General features: G+C 41.5%; 1 protein-coding gene across 1 annotated transcript in view; it reads right to left on the reverse strand.

Moving 5' to 3' along the window:
* Window positions 1-280: 280 nt before the first annotated feature.
* The window catches only part of C5H10orf90 (chromosome 5 C10orf90 homolog), a 93,525-nt gene continuing 75,002 nt past the window's right edge, over window positions 281-18,803 (reverse strand). Inside the window, exons 7-9 of the mRNA XM_035137979.2 lie at window positions 8,713-8,776; window positions 4,899-4,998; window positions 281-3,473 (exon numbers count right to left, since the gene is read on the reverse strand). Coding sequence (XP_034993870.1) covers window positions 3,435-3,473; window positions 4,899-4,998; window positions 8,713-8,776 — 203 coding nt within the window. The 3' untranslated portion in view covers window positions 281-3,434. The remainder of the gene's footprint in view (window positions 3,474-4,898; window positions 4,999-8,712; window positions 8,777-18,803) is intronic.

Below are 18,803 nucleotides of genomic sequence, written 5' to 3' on the forward strand. Positions count from 1 at the left end.
TGATAGGCTTTTCATGTGAAATTGTCCTGTATTTTGTCCTTACACTTGGGAAATTACTTTTGGGGGTAAACATAAAGGGACCTAAATGAAGCAAAGAAGATGAATAAACTTTAAATGTCAAAAAGCATTTATGAATGAATTCAAAGCAGTTCTCAAAATGCTAGCACATTTCAAATGTCAGTACAATGAATAAGGCTTCATCCTGCAGAATAGGTTGCGGTCAATGGTTGGCAAGGGTAGTTTAAAAAAAAAATCTTCTATAGAGAGGAAGGAGAATATGAGTACTGTCCATGAAACAAAAGCCAGTTGAGATGGTAGCTTCTGCAACCACAAAAAAAGCTTCTTGACATTAGCTTGGTCCTCCTCCAACTGGTCCCTGGTGTACTGGTTTACAAAGATATTGTGTAATTTTCCAGAAGAAAATTGAATTGCATAGAAATGCTGGGCTTGTTTCATAGCTAGTTTTTATAAGGGGCACTGCTAATTGTATGCACATATTACTTCCTTGTCAAACTATGTACTCCTAATTACTGTGTAATATATGGCAGCAGTTAAAGCCAAGATATTGAATTCAGATCAAAATGTGGTCAAGCATACATTTTATAACTTTGTTGGGGATCTGCCACTGACAGAGTTCAGCTTCCTCAAAGGCGCAGTCTTGGGATTCTTGTAGACCCCTCACTGCACATTGCAACTGTGCCAAATACACTTTCACCAAATCCATCTGGTAAGAAACTGTCACCTTCTGAACCAGGAAATTTTCATGATATGTTCTTTAGTATCAATACACAATGAGACATGGCAACTGAATGGAAGTCAAACTTCCAACACTCCTGCATTGCTTCATGCAGATATTCTGCATGATTGCAACACTGTATATTTTGTGTTTGTCTGTCTATACTCCTTTTTGAACAACTATGAACATTGGTACAACATGGAATCTATAACATAAGGGCTTCAGACTTTAATTCCTGCTTGTTCAGCCTTAAATGTACAGTGATGCACTCTACACAGAAAAGATTGAAAGTGGTTCACCAAATGAAAGGGGAGAACACCAGAAACTGGTGTTCCAGGGTCTGCACGGGCTTTCTGAAACCCTGAGGCAGAAATTAATTAGAAGCTATGACTCTATGGTATAAAGCCCTTAAGGAACGTAACTCAGGGCTGCCTCCTTCCATTGTGACCTATCATACTTCAGTGTGTGTCAGTAACTCACCTACCCTGCATTTTTCAAATGCTGAGGAACTGTCCATGGGCTCTGCAAGAAGTGAAGCTTTCCCAAATATGGCCTGCATAACAGATTGTTGTTGTTAAAAGCACAGGAGTGAAGGGTTATTATTTTTAAAGTTAAAATCTTCATTTCAGTTTTATATATAAAAATTTACGTTGCTCTGCTTTAATGAAACATAAACCCAGAGCCCTTCAGAACTATGTAGACAAATTGTAGACAGCCTCATCTAAGTCCAGTTTGAAGCTTCTAAGAAAAGGCGGGTGATGCTGCAAAGTTTTTTTTTTTAATGTAAAGGCAAAAGTATATCCCACTCAGCTACCTCTTAATTATTTTAGGGAATGAAGAGAAGCAAAGACAACCTACCACTCTCCATCACCATCATAAAAGTTAATCCTTTTTACTTTCATTCACAAAAAGGTCCTGGTCCTTTTTGCCCACAATTTGGAAGACTTAATCTACTCTGGAGGGGTTCTGCGCCTGCAAATTTCATCCACTTTGGCCAAAAGCATGTGATAGCTATTTTTAGATTTCCCCATTATAGTAAATGGGGAACCACAACAGTTCATTTTATACAGGTGAGCTGAGAACCTCATCAACACTATTTTCTAGAAAAAGAGGCGCCAGAACTCACCACAAACGCCTCCCATGTTCTCTTATAATGACAATAGTGCCCACCTGAGAGGTGCCGGAACTGAGTTCCAGTGAGTTTCAGCTGGGGGGAAAAGGCCTGGGAATTGTTCAAAGAGGAGAGAACACAGAGAAATGGATCAGGATATTTTAAAAAACACACAGATACAAGCTAAAGCAGGCATAGGCAAACTCTGGCCCTCCAGATATTTGGGACTACAGTTCCCATCATCCCTAGCTAACAGGACCAGTGGTCAGGGATGATGGGAATTGTAGTCCCAAACATCTGGAGGGCTGGAGTTTGCTTATGCCTGAGCTAAAGTTTGAGGCCCATAAACAACAAATGAACAAATGTGATATTTAACGGGGGGGACCACCACCACCACCACCAAATTCCCTGTTTCCTGAAATGCCCACCTAGTTAGCTGTTACTGAACTCTCATGAATGTACAGATCAAGGAAGGGCCAGCTGTGGGTTATTCGCAGCCGGTTTCATCTGCTGTGAAAGAAGCAGCGTGTAGCATTTTCCAGATAGTATCCATCACATTAATTGTGAAATTGGAATTGGTACACAGAAGCAAGTATGGAAACACAATCCATGGTGGTATTCTCCCACAGACATAAGGATATGAATTGCATGATGCTTTGTAATCATAGCTTTGAAAATTAACACTGCCCAATAAAACTGACAGAATCTGGACAATTTTTTCCTACTTGGGCTTTATTCTTTCCTAAGCCTTCAAAACAAGGCTTAACTTGCTTTGTTTCTGAATGCACAAATGACAATTTTAAGTATTTTTGGAGGAAACAATACAGATATTTTAAAATGTGCACTCTTTCCACAAGCATTTTTCTTGGTCAGAACCACTGACCGTGTTTGTGCCATTTTAAAAAAACATAAAACCAAGGGAAGCCAGGCAAAATTATATGGTTTAGCAAAGAGCATGTTTCAAAAGAAGAATTAATAGTTAGGTCCCAAAGACTGGTTTTTAACAGGTAACCCCTTATTTGGCTTCACTATATAAACAAGAATGTGGTTGATTAAACTATCAGTCTTGATACTATGTTAAGCATTCATTTAATGCTGCAGTTCAGATGGTTAGGCAGCAATGCTATTTTAGCTAAATAGCACAGCAAAAATATTCACTCTTCCTTACATTCAAAAGAGCTAGTTTTAGACATGAAAGCCATCACTAAGTGGAGTACATGGGAATCATGTATTTGCAGTGACAATATAATCCTCATCTATGAATAAAAAGCTGGCTTTATAATTTAAAAGTACAAAATAAATACTGCGTTGCCGCAACAAGAAGTGCATAAAACCATTTTTAAAGCTGTATTTCCATGTGCCATGACCACCAGAAAGAATATAATCCAGCGGTTCTCCCCCCCCCCCCCCGGAATTACTTTGAATATTCCTTTTTAAAAAAAATTCAAATCAAGCTAAAGTCTTTGTTTGTAGAGTTAAAATGAATAAAGTCTCCAAGTAGTGAAGATCACATCAAGTTTTTATGGCTTTAAAATCATCAAAGGCCTCCAAGGTCCAAGAAGAAATGACGTGTCCAGGAATCTTTAGTCACTCCGTATTTCTTTGAAGAAGCTGATCCAGCAATTGCTACAATAAAACAAGAGTAAAAGCAGCCTTTAAGTTAGAACGCCATGCCTTCCATCTCCTACTCCTCGACTTGAAAGTGATGTCATCAGTGAGTGTGAGAGAACAATAGAACTGAGCCAGTCTCATCTGGAGCAGAGGCTGGGAAGACACAGAGGCACGGCTTGATTTCTGTGCTGAGTCCAAAGCCTTGGCCTTTGAACCCCATTCTAGAAACATCAAGTGGGAGCAATATCTGTTTCAGTTTTAATGCTGTGAGCCCTTTCATACTATGCTTAGCCTGCATATATGTGTAAATAAAGCCATATATCCCAAAGACACCACTTTCTCTGGTGACCTTCATTCCAAGGAAACCGACTCTTGATGTATGTGTTTCTCATAAACTGGGGTGAGCAAAACAGTACTGTATACCAACACATGAAAAAAAATCTGGGGTTCCCCCACAGATACCGTATTGACCCAAATATAAGCCGCATCAGAATATAAGCCGCACCTTTAAAATTCAAGCGGGGGGGGGGGAGGGGGAGAGACAATTCCCGAATATAAGCCACTTCCTTAAAATTTCGCAGGCACTCACACCTGTTCCATTTTACTCTATGTCTGTTTCAGCAGCGATATCGTAAAAGCCAATTTTTGTAAGGTCACGAATTTAAGCTGCACTTTAACTTTTCACGGTCAGAATTTGGGGGGAAAGTGAGGCTTATATTCAAGCCACTACACTACAGTCATACCTCGGTTTAAGTACGCTTCGGTTTGAGTACTTTCAGTTTAAGTACTCCGCAGACCCGTCTGGAATGGATTAATCCACTTTCCATTACTTTCAATGGGAAAGTTCGCTTCAGGTTAAGTACGATTCAGGTTAAGTACTCCACAGACTGTCTGGAATGGATTAATCCACTTTCCATTACTTTCAATGGGAAAGTTCACTTTAGGTTAAGCACACTTCAGGTTAAGTACTCCGTGGACCGTCTGGAACGGATTAACCCACTTTCCATTACTTTCAATGGGAAAGTTTGCTTCAGGTTAAGTACAGACTTCCGGAACCAATTGTGTACTTAACACAAATGCATCACACACACACACACACACACAAATATACATACATCTCCAGGCAAAGCTGCTCTACTGTTGTCACAACGCTTTGAAAACTTGCAACAGGATTTTAAAATATGGGAATACTGGGCTTCCTACTGCAGAGGCGGCTAACCTGTGACCCTTCTGATGTTACTGGACTCTCTGACTCTTGGCTGTGCTTCTGGGGGCTGTTTGAAGTTGAAGTCCTGCAACATAATGGAGGGTCACAGACTAGCCACCCTTGCTCTACAGGGTGGTACTGAAGTTGTACAACAGGTATGCGATTTTGGGATGACAGACTGCCGAAAAGAAACTCTGCATCGATGCGTATTGTGTTCACTGGAGAATCATTACCTTTTTGAACACTTCAACACGCAGTCTGTTGCTCTGTATGATTACCCGTTTCTGTTTCTCTTCTTGTTTCTTCTTCACTTCAGGCAGATTATTATAAATCCTGGAACATATTAAAAAATATACTAAGTGTCAAAGGGGTGTTTTCTGAGCCTTTGAAAGAAAGGAATGGTGTATGAGAAGAAGGCAGGGGGGCAAGGTAACCTGTGCTGCTTCAGATGATGTTTCGCTCCATCTTCCATTAACATGATCAATAGCCAAGGATAATGGGTGCTGTAGTTCAACAACATCTGGAGAGCCACAGATTCCCCATCTGAGCTCTAAGGTGTGCAGACTTTTAAGTACATCATTATTGTGGACCTAGTCACAGCGCCCCAGTGTGAAGGCAATAGGTGTGGAGTAAAGGAACAATTTGGACAGGATCATGATCTGAGATCATCATTGGCCACAACTTTATTGATTACAGATGTAAGGTAGACTTTGGCTCAGGCATTGGATGTATATCCATTTCAGCCTCCTGTTGGAAGGCTGAAATTTTGAACAGGGTTGTGCCAAGGATTGTGACCTCCCAAAAGATGCTAATCTACCAAGGTGGCTTTCCCCAGGTCACCACGGGAAGCTCCATGGCCAGCCTGCCCTACACTTTGTTTCTGGACAGAAACTTCCACATAGACCCTTCTTAGGTCGGGCTGATGCACCACTTCATCCAAACCTTGATGATTACAATTCCACCCAATGCCTTACCCACCCAAAGTTGTGACATTTTGCTATGAGAAAGGTAAACACTCCCAACGGGCCCAATCTGTTTGCAGGCAAATTCCTTCCCCGCTCCGAATATGGGAAACCATTGGGAAACCATAGCAAAGTCCACCACAGAGTGCACAGGAAGGGAAATATGGTTAAGACAAAATTAACAGAAAGCAGCCTGAAGGGAGGGAGGGAGGGATCACTCTTCGGCTGATGGACTGCAAACTCTAGGTGCAGTCAGCTTTTATCCTCAGTGGGTGGACCCCTCATTCGATGCCCATGATTGGGCAACTGAACTTTTGATTTGGCAGGCTATCTTGCCCTGCAATGTGGCTGGCCGGGGAATTTAGAACGGCTAGCCACTGGGACATGACTCCTTACATATGACATGGTACAGTACTAGAATTGTATTGCTCATATCATTCATGGATTCATGGGGGGAAAATGTTAGTTTTAAAAACTGTTTCTTAACTTGGTGTGATAAATGTACTGTGTTAGATCACCAATCCATCTGTGCAGATCAAGATAAATGTCATTGGGAGCAATCTGTGAAGCCCTTGATAGGGCATATACCAGTATATATAGCTATGGAAGCAACAGTATAAGCCCCCTGTCAATGCTCTGCAGCTGCTGAGACTCATTTCTCCCAAGTATCCTTCATTTGCCTAAGGCCCTCCAGTATTTCTTCCACTGCATTTTGGAAGGATAAACTTTGGATTGCAATAGTGTTTGGGTGTGGGGAACCCAGGCTGAGCTGAAATCCCTGCTCACTCATGAAACTTTCTGAGAGCCAAACGAGATGTAGTGCTAAATGTCAATGAATTTTTTCTACAATTAAAAGCAGGCATGCTTTTAGGACTGCAGTGCATAGGGAAAGGAGGTGTAACCCTTGGGTCCCCCAACTGAAATTCTGATATATACACCCCATGGCTATAAGACTACGGGGGGACGGGGGACGGACCCCTCCACTGGAGATTTTTCCAAGGCCCATAGTCCTGTGTGTGGGGGGGGGTGTGGGGGTGTGTGGGTGTGTGGGGAGGGTTGTGTGATTTCCCTTTGTGCAGACGTGATTTTTAATTAAGCATTTAGCTTCATGTCTAATTTGCCCCAAGCCTCCTTAAGAAAGTCACAATCTGTCAGCATAACCTCTCTCACCGGGTTGTTGTAAAGATAAAAAGAAATACTGTAAAGTGCTGGAACGTGCTATTGGATTTTTTTAGACACAAACTCTCTAATTATATATAGATACAAAAGCAAATGCACAGAGTTTCCTAGGATCCATAAAACTCTAGCGTGACTAAGAAACATAGCTGCAGTCATGTCGACAGAAGCAAGCTGGATTCTTAATGGTCCCCACTAAGTTTTGAAAAATAAAAAGGAAACTGACTGCAACCAACATGCAAGACACTTGGAGAAAGTTTAGATTGGTGCCTCTGAATGTGCATCTTTACTTTTCCAACTGTATGGAAATCTGCCATTCACTCATACAGAAAAAAGTAAAGTGCAGCACTCCAAGAACCCAGGGCCAGTGACAAATGGGCACTAAGGATAAGATTTTAGGAGTTTAGAAGCCAGCAGGGACCACAGTCTTTTAGCTTTCTTTAAATAAAAAAGTAAGTCAACCAGACACTTCTGAAGTAAGTTAAGAGGACAAAACATGAAGGCAGCATTAATGCTTCTGCACTCAGCAGGCAGCACAATTGCTAAGGCACTTAAAAGACTGTTGCTAAGCAATCAGAGGATGGAATGTTGACCCTTCCCACCTGGGACACAAGGATTTTATTTTTTATTTTTAAATCAAGGCTGGTAAAATGATTTTGTGTATATATGTTTCGAAGAGAACTGTGAAACTGCACATATTTGTTGTATATTTGCACCTAGACTTTCCCTCCTAGGAGCTCAAGGCTGTGTACAATTTGTTTTCCCCTTCCTCTTTTTATCTTCACAATAGCTCTGTGATGCAGGCTAGGTTGTGATTTGGTAGCTCACACATCAGTGTTGCGAAACTGCACATACACAAGTTATTTTTTTGCTTGTTTTTAATTACAGTATCAAGGTTGTCAAACGTTTTGTATGTTTGTTTGGATATTTTGCTGTAAATGTCAGCACTATGAAACACGGCAGCTTTTCTGGCTTTCTTTAGATGATCTGTGAATGACATTGCACAAGAAAAGCCCTGTTGGACCAGGCTAATGGCAAATAGCATCCAGCTTCCTGTTCTCACAGTGGCCAATCAGATACCTGTGAGAAGCCTGCAAGCAGGTTCTGTGTGCAATAGTACTCTCCCCTGCCTACGGTTTCAAGCGACAAGTCTTCCATGAATTTGTCTTATTCTCTTTTAAAGCCAAGTTGGTTGTCATCACTACCTGTACAGAGAAGTTTTCAATGTTTGATGCTTTATTGTTTTTTTAATATTTTGTTGGGAGCTGCCCAGAGTGGCAAGGGCAAGGTTAAGCAGGGTAGTGGTGTTGTTAGGCACCCGATCCACAGACATTGTACCATGCCCAGAAAGTGCTGTTGGCATCCCTCCTGGGAGAGCCCATTGCAGTACCAGTATACTCCCCTGTATAGTTTTCAGTACATAGATGAATGATGCATTTTTTAATTCTTTTTTTTTATAAAAAAAAAACCTTCTGCGAAAGGTATTTCCACATTAATGCAGTGCATGGAATTCACTCGACATTGCATTTGTCAATAACATGGGGTAAGAATCCAAAACAGCTGCAACAACTTTCCAACTATTTCTTCATAAACCACTAGATCAATATGAAGGGCCTGCTCACCAAAAAGGCAAACTAGGCAATTGCCTGGGGTGGCAAATTCCCAGGGCAGCCTGTTGTCAAGGCAATATCCCAGAAACTACAAGAGTCTCATTCAATAGCCTTTTGATATCCATCAGTTGCAAACTCAACAATTTATTGTGCTTCTGTTATGCTACTCAGAATAAAACAAAACATGGGGTGTGTGATCTTACTTCATTAGATCACCATATCAATTTGAGAACTCATGATCCCTCATTGCTGCAAGCAGAAGGGAGGTAATCTATTTCAGGATGGAAGATGCTCCCTACCTTTTCGATCGCATGTGCATCTCCTTCTCTGAAATGAACCGTTCTTTTGGCTTGAACAGGTTATCTAACAATTGGAAAACAGAAGTTAAATTGCACAGGTTGATTTGCTTCTTGTAAATGGAATGAGTTTAACATATGAATCCAAGGAGGGGCCGTAGCTCAGAGGCAGAACACCTGTGCCTTGCAGGAAGAAAGTCCTTGTTTCAGTCCCCAGCATCTCCAGGTATGGCTGGAAATGTCCTCTGCCTGACACCCTTGAGAGCTATAAGCAGACTAATGGTCTGACTCCATATAAGAGGGCTTTCTATGTTCACACACTACCAGAGCTAACCTGTGCCTGCCAAACTTAAGACAGCTGTCTGGCTCTGCACGTTGATAAGTGTAATAACGCCACTGCAGCTACTCCTGTGAAAGCCGTGTCTGTGACTTTTTCATAGACCTTCTTCATTTGTATTTAAAAGGGGGTGGGGAGATTGCTGTTTTTTAAAAACATCAAAAAACATCTCTGCCCTACCTCCTAGCTGCTCCATCACTTCAAGCCCATTTCTTGGCATTCCCTCACTTGTGCTCTCCTTTTGTTGTAAAATATAGACACCCCCACCTTATTTTAGTTGTAATGTGAGTGGAAAGGACTTGGTAGGGAAGCTGGCAGGTCTAATCACATGCAAGTTGAGGGTCCAGAGTCTTGGACTAGATGACCCTCAGGACCCAACTCTACAGTTATGCAACGCAATGATTCTAAGGAACACAGGGCATGGTAGATGTGGTTATCCCATTTTAACCTCAAGGGGTGCAAGCTTCTCCCATTCTGGCTGGCTTGTGGCTTAGGTAAGGTCTATAAGCTGATTTATAGTGTGTTGGAAGCCACCACATAGTGTTATCTTCTTTGCTTTGCATAGGTTTAGTTGTATGTTTTCTTTTAAGTTTTTTTGTTTTGTTTTGTTTTGTTTTGGTTTTGTGTAAAGAGCTATCTACTGCAGGGGCCAGCAAAAATTTTCAGCAGGGGGCCGGTCCACTGTCCCTCAGACCTTGTCGGGGGCCGGACTATATTTTGAAAAATATATATGAATGAATTCCTATGCCCTACAAATAACCCAGGGATGCATTTTAAATAAAAGGACACATTCTACTCATGTAAAAACACCAGGCAGGCCCCACAAATAACCCAGAGATGCATTTTAAATAAAAGAACACATTCTACTCATGTAAAAACATGCTGATTCCCGGACCGTCCGCGGGCCAGATTTATAAGGTGATTGGGCCACATCCGGCCCCTGGGCCTTAGTTTGGGGACCCTGATCTACTGTAAGCCACTTTGACTATGTAGAGAAGAAGCCTGTGCACATCATCTTTATCTAAGAGCTTGGAGAGAATAGTGTTTAACATAACTGTTACTGCATCCTTGATGTTTTTGGATCTCCTAGAGTGATACATATCCCTGGCCCTCCAGGTGTCTCATCCCACACAGCTACTCTGCTGATCTTCCTCTGTGGTTGAAGAGCTAGCGGGCCAATATCATCGAGTGTGCAGCAATCACACCCTGGCTTTCATCTCTCTTGACTCCTAATTCTGCATTAGCATTAACCAAGAGATGGCTAAGCCAGAGAGATTGTCATCCCTACCCCACCCATATCAGGAATTTTGGACTATAATATCAGAGAGTGATGATATCGTACATTTATACAAGAAACATGAATATGTTTAAAGGGGTGGGGAAGCAATGACTGTGTTAAGACTTGAGCTTATGTATTGAATTAGGGTGGAGGGAGCCACACCGAAAGGTTGGCTTAGTCACAAAAAAATGATGCTATTGTATCAGAGAAGAACCCAACAGACATACTGAACTGTAAGACAATGAACTGGATTATCCCCCCCTACTGCCTCAGAATTCCATGAATCAACATGGCTATTGATTCTAAACAATGCTCTACATCGCTGAAAAACTAAGAGTGCCTTTGAAGGCATTCTCTGGCTATGATGCTGCACAAGAATTTTACTTGTGAGTATTTGGAGGTCCACAGGACCTTCTCCAGAAATTAAACCCAGGACTGTTTCAAGAAACCATTGTGGTAAGGAGACCTATGGGTTCCACGGTCTTGCACTAATTTGTAGCAAATGAAAGTTATTTCAGTGAGACTCGTTTCCAAATAAATATGCTTAGAACTGCAGCCATTCATTCCGCACCTGTTTATATTTACGCTGAAGTTCCATTAAGTTTAATGGAGCTGACTCCTAGGTATGTGTGGAGGAACGCTGTGTTTATTACAGTCTGTTTTCGGTTTGCGCTCTGGGAAAGATTTCAGTGACCTCTGATGCTATCAGAATGCAACTGTCGAGGTTCAAGGCCTTGTGCTATCACTATATTGCAAGCCTGTTTACTAGTAGTGACAGGTTCTGAAAGGGAGAGGAAAAGCCAATGGCTTTTAGTATTTATAGATGGGTCTTAGATTAGATAAATTCATTTTGATTCACCAGGGGAACAGACTCTGATTGGCTGGAGGTTCTGGGAAGAAAGGGCAGTTAATTGTAAGTGGCATAAGAAAAAGAAAAGTCAGCTGGGGAAGCTGAGAATGGAGGTGTGAAGCAAGGCCAGAAGAAAACCAGGGACAGCTGAGACTTGAATATTAAAGCTATTCCTTGCTGGTGCGGTAACAATACTTGCCTGTTCAAGCAGGTTTTTATATCAGCAAAACTGTCCCAGACCCTCCAAGTGTCCCTATTTTCCAGGGACAGTCCCGGATTTACAGAAGCCATCCCAGTTTCTGATTTGATCCCGGAATGTCCCACTTTTCCTTAGGATGTCCCTATGTTCATCAGAGAAATGTTGGAGGGCACTGGCGAAGGAAGAGGAGTGGGGGGAGCACCGCCCCCGGCAGCGCAATCCCAGTAGGGTGCCATTGCGGCTGCCCCCCCCTGCCCGCGCAGGGCACCATGCCCGTGCAGGCGGTGTGGCCCGCCTCCGGACGCACGTCACGCTTCAACGGGTGGCACACCTGCTCTCCACCCCACCCCACCCCCGGTGCCGGAGCCACTGTTGAAGGTTATGGAGTTATGTGACACCCAAGCCAAGGAGATAAGTAACTATACATAAGAAGGCAGCCCTGTATAGGGACATTTTAAAATGTTTTATTATGTTTTTATATGTATGTTGGAAGCTGCCCAGAGTGGCTGGGGCAACCCAATCAGTTGGGTAGGGTATAAATAAATAAAAAATTATTATTGTGGAACAGGACGTCCCTATTTTCATTGGAGAAATGTTGGAAGACATGCTGTCCAGACATCCAGAAGTATGACGGGGGCAGCTTTAGGGTCAGAGGAAGACTGTAACTTGCAGTTGGACATGGTTGAGTGAATTTGGCTGGAGTGGAGGCTTAGGGAATGTGGCCTGAAGTAAAAAGCATCTGAGAGGCTGGTATCAACAATGGCAGCCCATTCAGTTAGCTGGAGCATGTGGACACCTGGAGAGCAGCTCACAACCACTTTGTTCCCCCCTCCCCTTCTGGTCCTTTTATCTGCTGTGCTGAGCTAAGCCAAAATTTGGCAGTGACTCTTGAGTCCTTAGAAACTGCCATTAAGTATATTGTATGTGCAAAATATCTCTTTAATAAACATTTAACAGTTCATTAAATCTTCAATGTTGGTTGTTGTTCTCATTATATCTAAGCCTATTATACCCTCCAACACTCCTCAGGAAATAGGGACATTCTATTGATGTAGAATAGAAGCTCTCTATTTTCTGAGGAGGGGTTCTGAAAGCATTCTAAAGGAATGGGTGGCAGCAGAAAAGGATCACACTGGAGAAACTCTGAGTTATTGGAGCAGACCCTGAAATATAAATATTAAAGAAGCATAACCATCTATACCATATTTAGGAAAAAGTGAGGACCAAGAGAATAGTTTTCCTTATAGTATGTGTGCATAGAATTGAAACCATGAAACTGGTCCCATGCTCACTTACTCAGGAGTAAACCACATTGAGTAGAACTACTTCTGAGTAGCTATGTACAGAATCGTGCTGCATGGCTGTAATATTTATGGACAGTGAGCTGGGTGCAAGCCCCAGTGAGCACGGCGAGGGCTTATTTCCAAGTAAATATAGGCTGTAATCCTAAACAAACTGACCAGGAAATGTTCCCGTCAGCTTAGTGGGAATCTGCTTCTTAGTAAACAAAAACAAAAAAGAGGGTCTGATCCTAAATAGGCTTAAGTCTTGCTTGGAAGGAATTGCTATGACCAAACAAATACAGGCTGAATTGCACTTACTTAGAAGTAAGTCTCACTGAGACCAGTCCTACTTATTTGGAAGTATTAATTAGTCGATATAGTTAGGTTTGGATTACAAAAGTGCCGCCTAGCTCTTGCTTCCTTTCTTTTGAGACATACTGTGGTGTGTGTGTGTGTGTGTGTGTGTGTGTGTGTGTGTGTGTTGTGTGTGTATTAAAGATAGTAAAACACCACAGAGCTCCTTCGTTTGATACAGATGTCAACTCAGCACCCGCTGCCCTGAATACAGATCTTCTCTCGGCATGTTCTGCTCCTAGCTTTTAAAATCACCATATGTGTTTCATGGATATTTATGGAGGTTGCTCCAGGCAACCAGTGAATTCAGGCATTTAAAGGAGCCACACCTAGTATCTCAATTACATTCCTGGGGGAAAGGGGAAAGATGGCTTTCAGGGTGCTTCCAGATGGGGATTTAATATTGCAAACATGTCATTCAGATATTGCAAACAGGTTATTTGCAATAGGTTTTTTTTTGTGTGTTTTTTTAAAAAACTTATCAGATTTTTTGAAGAAAGGATAGATTTCGATTAAATTGGGAAGGGGGAATATTGGTCAGCATTTTGATGCCAATGACACCACATTTGTTTAAGAACAGTAATACCATTTACGCAAGTCAACATACAATGTTCCCCATCCCATACTGATACTGTTTTAAGATATGGGAAAGAAAGGAATAAGCAAATATTTTTTTCATGTTTTCCGAATGCTTTTTAAAAAAACAACACCCATGTGGATATTTTTGATTACAAAACTTCACTATTATACTTAAGCAACTGTAACAGACTGTGGGATAAACTCTCAAATACTACTGTAGACCACAGACTATTATTATTAATCCATGAACTATAACAGAGCCCTCCATGCTATATGTTGTGGGACTTCAGTACCCATAATCCCTGACCATTGGTTATAATGGCTGGGATGATGGGAGTTGGAGTCCCCACAACATCTTGAGGGCCATCCTTGTGTTAGGGACCACACAAGGAGAGGAGGGAATTTAGGAAGTGATGAAATTCCTTTCGGAAAACACAGCCAGCTATGTGAGACAACATATTTACTGTCCTAATGCTCCATTCCTGTAGCATTTCAATTAAATTTCGGGAGGTGGTTAAAAAGAATTAGTTAGAACATTCCCTTTAATACAAATAAGGCTAAAATCATAAGTGATTATACAAGAGGAAGTATATTAATAGCACTTCCAAAGGAAAAACATGTATGCACTGCATGAACATTACTTAAGGCTGCTTTGAGGTTACATATTTATTGAGCATTCATCCTGATTTGTTTGCACAAAGATTGTGGGAAAGTTGTATGACATTAGGTGCTTATTGAACATTCATTCAGATCCGTTTGCGGGGAAGTTAGATGAAACCATCTCAAGCATTTGTTAACCCATATTTCTCAGTGCATTTGTTATCACAAAAATCCTGGTGTTTGGGGGGAGAAACAGACTTGTTGCACAACAGCACCAAATCCACTTTAATTGTGTGACTAGAGCATGCCAGTATGTATTTGCATCCCAACCAAAAGACAAAAACTGCCTGGAAGCATCCTTAGTCAATAACAACAAGCAGCTAAAGGCAGATCCAGCTGGAATTCTGTCCCTGCTATATTTCAGAGATGACAAAAACCAGACAATTATAAACAGAAGAGTGATCAATAGGGCAACTGAGAGCTGCACTAACACTCTGGTTTGAGAAAAACCAATGGCACGTGAAGCAGGCAATGCAAAGAGCGTAAGAGTCATCCCTTAGGAAATGACATTTGTAAGATTATTACAAGAAGGTTTCTAAGAACATGAAGTAAAAAGTAATTTCAGGGGACTAGAGAAAAACAGCTCAAAAGTTGACAGCTTAAGAGAGACTCAGGTAGGAGGCATAAAAAGGCAACATGTAAATAGAATGAAGTTAATCCATGTTTTATTCAAATCTTTTAACCCTGCTGGGATTCTGGATTTTATCAAATATCCTGCACAGCAGTAATTTATTTGTGACAATCCCCTAGTGAGACAAGGAAGCTCCACCAAGATCTTAGGGCAGGAGACCAAAATAAATAGCTAATCTTCGTAATGTATTTTAACAAATGCAAATGCTGGCCCTAAAGAAGGGAGATGAATGAGGAGCAAAACACATTTGCTAGTTGGAAAGCCACTTAAAGCCACAGGGAAGGCAGGGTGGGAAAAGAGGGGGGGAAAGGAATAAGTTGGATTCCTGCCTACAAATAAAATTGCTGATGCACGGAAGTGAAGACTGAGCTTAATTTCCAACAGAAGAGCTGGTTGTGGTTGAAGCATGCCTGGGAGTTGCACTCTTTGACCTGGGGTTCCTTCCAGACCTGTCACAATTCTGCAGGAGATTCAACTGCATACCAGCAAACTTAGGCTTGCACAATTGAAGTAGATTAAAGTGCTCTGATGCAATAAAGCCACTTAAAAACAACCAGACTTTTTGCATGAAGGAAAGTGATGGGCACATGCACTGGAAAGTGTGGGATAGCAATGGATTGGCAGCCAGTCGTAAAACCTCTAAGCCGATAAATCAGGATGAATACTCAACAAACAGTGGAAGTTGTAGAACATCTGTGAAAACTCAATAAAGAAGTCATCTGCAGGCACCCTTTGTATACCCCTTCCTTCTCATGTTAAATATGTAGGGAATGGTTGCAGTTATTCAGTAGTGCCCCTTGCAAATGCTCAGTGGCATTCTCTTTTGTATCGTCACTTTCCTGGTCCAAAAGCTTGGAATTTAAATTGGAAATGGTAGACCCTAGTCCAAATTAAGCTCTGCAAACACCATGGCTTCCCTTTTTTTCAAGGGTAATATTATTTGCTTGGAAATGGGACCCCAGTTATCACCAGAAGTAAATCCCATTTTTAATGGATGAAAATTCAAAGGCACTTGGGCCTGGCTTGAAACGGGACAAGAATTTTCAGATACAAAATACACTTCAGCAGATTTTGAAGAAGCTGCAAATTAACTCCTTTACAAAGATTTCAGGAGTTCCACATGGTAAGCCCCAAGAATTGTGATTTGGAGCATCTTTCAGGTCAGTGAAGAGTTCTCAAGCCATTAGCTGCCCTTGCCATGCCAGACTATCAAAGACCTATAAAAGATTTGTTGCAGCCTATGCAACAACGGCTTTGATGTACTTCAGTTTGTTTCTAGCTTTGTTCCTCATTCACTGAGTATCGGTTTGATGCCCACCAAGCCAGGCACAATAGTTGGGAGGCAAGGAGAGAACTGGAAGCCAACAGCTATCTCCAGCTCAGCTTTGTCCTGGAATAAATGCCACTATTGAGGTAGAATGTGCATACACTTAAAATCTGCAAGCAGTCTGTAAAATATGAGGACAGTTCTTGACATGCCCCCTTCCCAGGTGAAAGAGCAAAGCAGCACATGCTAAATTCACATTAGGTAAGCAGTCCAAAAGTTTTGACAAAAAGGAATGTGGTGGGGTTGTTTCCTAAACAGTTGCAATCCTTTAAAAATCTGTGTTTGGAAAGAAAAAGTACAGAGGAGATTAAGGTAGCTAAAGATACAACCCTGGTTGTAGTGCGACTTACTGAGGCACCAGGGAGCACAGTGGGGCTCAATGAGTAAGCATGTTGTAGGATTACACTGCAAGAAACACAGGGCAAAACTATTAAAAAGGCAGGAAAATGGCAATATCAAAGATGATGGGAAGCCCAACATGTACAGGCATTAACTGCGGTAGAGGATTGTAAAAGACAGTGTGTATTATGGAAAGCAGACTAACAAAGAAAATCTGTCTGGATTGAGGCAAAAATATAGAAACAAAAATGGAGAAAACTGTAAAGTGTGCCTGTGAATGTGAACGTCATGAAGCTGTGGACCCATGCCAAAGGATTTAAGTATTCTGTAAAGGAAATTAATGGGTCCCCTCCACAGTGGAGACTATTATTTTGCATTTCAGGCATGTGTGAAGAATCCTTTTAGGGCTCAATATATTCTTGCTGTCCTGTTTCCACCACTTACGTTTGCACACAGGAACACTCATATTCTCTTCCTTTATCCAAGATCCCCTAAGTCAGGCATCCCCAAACTTCAGCCCTCCAGATGTTTTGGGCTACAATTCCCATCATCCCTGACCACTGGTCCTCTTAGCTAGGGATCATGGGAGTTGTAGGCCAAAACATCTGGAGGGCCGCAGTTTGGGGATGCCTGCCCTAAGTCCTCATTTCAATATTGGCTACTTGGGGCCCCATCAGGTCCAACCAGTATTGACAATGGTTAGGGATACTGGGACTTGTAGTTCAACATTTGGGGGGGCACAGGTTTCCGATCCCTGTTTGAAAGAGAACAGCCTGTGGCATGTGTGTGAAACAGTTTCAGATCCATGAAAAGTATCATAGAACTTCCAAAACTTCACAGTAGTAATTACTTGAACACACCAAGGGAGACCATCAATTCTGTTACTTCTAAATACTCATAAAAATATGGATCTCACAAGCTCACTGTAAGATAAATCAATAACAAGTCAAGAGAAATGAACAAATATTGAATGCAAAGCTGGATGGCAGCTTTATTATTCCCTATAATGTAGTTTCCCACCCCCCACCCCCAGTAAGGAAACAGTGCCCCTAAAAGGAGAATGGGGAACTGAGGTATATTAACACATAAAATCACACAGGCATATGTTCTTGCAAATTAAAAAACATCTATGAGTGCTTGTGTACACTAAGATCACAAGGCTGTTCATTATGAAGATTTAAAGTACTATAAACAGCTGGTAGCCCTGTCACTGAAGTAATTACATGATGCTTTTTTGAGATTTAAATCTGGTTATTTGAACATTGTTTCTATTCAGTTCATCACAGTGGGATCTCTAATTTGTTCAATGTAGACAACAGGAAAGTAGTCTATCTTGCACTAATTAGCCTCCTTGAAATCAAACATAAAAAATATACAAAACAAAAGGCTAGTAAAAGAATTTCAGGTTGTTTGCCACTAGAGTGCTCCTATGACAATAAAATCTTCTGCTGGCTAAACATGATAATTTTTTCTCAAATTACTTTTAGCACCTTGTGAAATCTTCTGCATGGATTACAACTGTCTCTAGTAAGAAACTCTTTAGGGGGCGGGAAGCTGAGAAGGTAAACAGGAACTGCAGAGATAGATGCTGGCATTTATATGGAAAAGGGACCAGGATGTAGGTTGCTATTCCCCATAAATTAAGAGAACATTGACAAAATAGACTGTGTGATTTATGTATGATCTAATGATCCTATATTCTCAATAGATACGTTGTTCCATTTACATTAAATATAGAGGGAAAGGTCTCCCAAGTCATTTGATTTTGTTTCACAGCAACCCTGAAATAAAAATAGTGGGTTTGATGGCATATCATGGAGACTACTCATTTTGACCCCAGTTTGTTAATGACCTCACGCACAGAACTTCCAGAGGAAACAATAGTCCCCATTCACTGCAGTATCAAGGAAACCACTGTATGTACAATGCAGGTGCACATGCAAAGATGTCTCCAACAGCTGCCTGCACGCATCAGATTTCACATAAACGCAAGGAGATGCTGGCTAGAGATAAATGACTGTTAAATATAAAAGCTGGGAACACGCTATTATATAACAGAGATGGTCAGTGCATTGGAAACCTGCCCATATTTTGTAAGACAGGTGTGTGGAGCTAGTTCCTCATTGCTTCCAGTGAGAAATTAATTACCTCTACCCATCTGGATACAAAGAAGTGGGTTGAGGATGCTGGAAATGAGTGCTTCCTGAAGGGGAAGAGATTGAGACAGGAAAGAGTTTGTCCACAATCACATCTGAG

This window comes from Zootoca vivipara, chromosome 5, assembly GCF_963506605.1.
Source record: "Zootoca vivipara chromosome 5, rZooViv1.1, whole genome shotgun sequence".
Taxonomy (NCBI): Eukaryota; Metazoa; Chordata; class Lepidosauria; order Squamata; family Lacertidae; genus Zootoca; species Zootoca vivipara.